Source organism: Gavialis gangeticus, unplaced genomic scaffold, assembly GCF_001723915.1.
Source record: "Gavialis gangeticus isolate Ggan-Ray unplaced genomic scaffold, GavGan_comp1, whole genome shotgun sequence".
Taxonomy (NCBI): Eukaryota; Metazoa; Chordata; order Crocodylia; family Gavialidae; genus Gavialis; species Gavialis gangeticus.
In genome coordinates, this window is record NW_017729033.1 from 59063696 (window position 1) to 59065628 (window position 1933).

Genomic DNA, 1933 nt, shown 5'->3' on the forward strand with positions numbered 1-1933 from the left:
CTGCAGTGGTGGTGATCCAGGCACGCAGAGCCTGGTTGGCAGCCAGTGTGGCTCTTGCTGGTCAGGCTCTGATTTTGGACGTTGCATGGTGTTGCCACGTGCACTGTACCACTTTATTTTGGTGCGGTTTTTTAGATACTGGGATTTCCTGGTGTCTAATTTTGCCCCCAAGCACATTAATATATTAACATGTGGCATGTGCATTTTGCGGTGCCTCTAAATGCTTTGAGGCGCCACAAGCTGCACATTCTCGCTCATGGGGACACAGCCTAGGACTCCACTTCACTTATGAGTATACCCGTACGGAGCAGGTGTTGGGATTAGGACATAAGAAATGTCATACAGGATCAGACTACAGGTCCATCGAGTCCAGTATCTTGTGTCTCTCAGTGGCATAGAACGTATGCAGAGTGGATGAGTGTTTGTTTATGTAGGGCTTAGCCAGACATTTCTGTTCTCTGCCCTTCTTCTCTTACAGTTTCCAGCAATTAGAAGCCCAGGAAGTGTTTTGAAGGTACAGGCCTACTATATTTTAATGCACACTGCTGGATCATGAATTTGTATAATCTTCTTTTGAATTTGGTTGAAATATTAAGAACAATTATTATTAAGAAAAATAATTATATTTATTGTATTGTATTTTATTTTTATTTAGCTAAATAGTCTGCCCCATTTGAAAGTGTGTACTAGACCCTGATCCTAAAAAAAGTACAATCTTGCTTATTTGCTCTGTGCAATTTACATGTGTGAAACTGAATGCATGTATTAGTGTTTGGCTTGGGTGTAATGTGAAAGGGCTGAACAACCATGGAAGAAGTTAAAAAAGCCTATGTTGAATCACTCAGTTGAAATGCATGCTTGGATTCATGGTTATGGGATAACGGATGACTATTGTTAAGGAATCTTTTGTTCTAACACAAATGGAAGTGCAGTTAGCACATGTGGCAGAAATATGCTGTTGGATCTTACACTAAAATAAGATCCAATGCTTGCATTCTTTGAAGTGTTTCAGCTTTATCAAAAGAATAGATGATCAGTGGGGGCACATTCCTTTGCTACATTTTACCAGTTGTTTTCCAATACATGGTTATGCAATAATAAGATAAAGCATTAGTGATAATCAAACTGGGGAAAAAGCACTTTCATTTAAAAAAAAACAAACAAAAAAACAACTGAAATTCAGAGAGGTGATTTTTTGGGGTGATAAAGAACAGTATTTGAATCTCATTCTTGAAGAGGTTATACTAACTTTCTGTGGTTTCTTAACATACTGCCAGAGACACTGTTGCACAGATTATGAAGTCCACACTTTTGAGATGCATTTAAGGGGTTAATAAACTGGAGGAGGCAGGAGACAGAAACGAGAAACAGCAAGTAAAGTATACATGCAAAGGAATATTATTCATTTAGTATTTCAGCCCCAGTATATTTCAAGTGGAAAATAATCTATCACACAACAAAGCAATCGATAATTCTATTAAAATACAAATAGTGTAGGTATTTACGAATAGGGTAGGTTATTGTATATGTTAACTATGATCTTGGTATGTTGCCAAAACTATTCTGAATATATCACTACACAGGCAATATCTGGTGAAGGAGCATGGTGTAGCTCCTAATCAAATGAAGACTGACAATGGAAAAGAATCACAGAGGTCTGATTGGTCAATGATGCTGAATGCACTTTTAATTTTAATGAGGTAACTATTGTGTACAAACCAGTCCAGGAAGAGTTAGCTTCATCCTGCTTAAGGTCTAGTGTTTGATTTACTTGAGGATTAAAACACAGAGGTCTGGGATGAGGGCAACATTACAGAAATTAAGATTTCTTCAGCTGGATTCTGGAAAGGAAAAGGAAAACATGGTATTTTTTTTTCTTTTGTTATCTTTACTTGCTTTCATAGTTTCATAGTTTCTAGGGTCAGAAGGGACC

At 37.6% G+C, this 1933-nt stretch overlaps 1 protein-coding gene across 6 annotated transcripts in view; it reads left to right on the forward strand.

Annotated features, from left to right (window-relative positions):
* TBC1D1 (TBC1 domain family member 1) overlaps nucleotides 1-1933 on the forward strand; it is a 219186-nt gene that overhangs the window by 34792 nt on the left and 182461 nt on the right. The window contains exon 1 of one of the 6 annotated variants that reach the window (XM_019526152.1): nucleotides 1768-1864. The exons of the other annotated variants lie outside the window; for them this stretch is intronic. Coding sequence (XP_019381697.1) covers nucleotides 1799-1864 — 66 coding nt within the window. The 5' untranslated portion in view covers nucleotides 1768-1798. Of the gene's footprint in view, nucleotides 1-1767; nucleotides 1865-1933 lie in introns of those variants that run through there. 6 annotated transcript variants of the gene reach the window in all.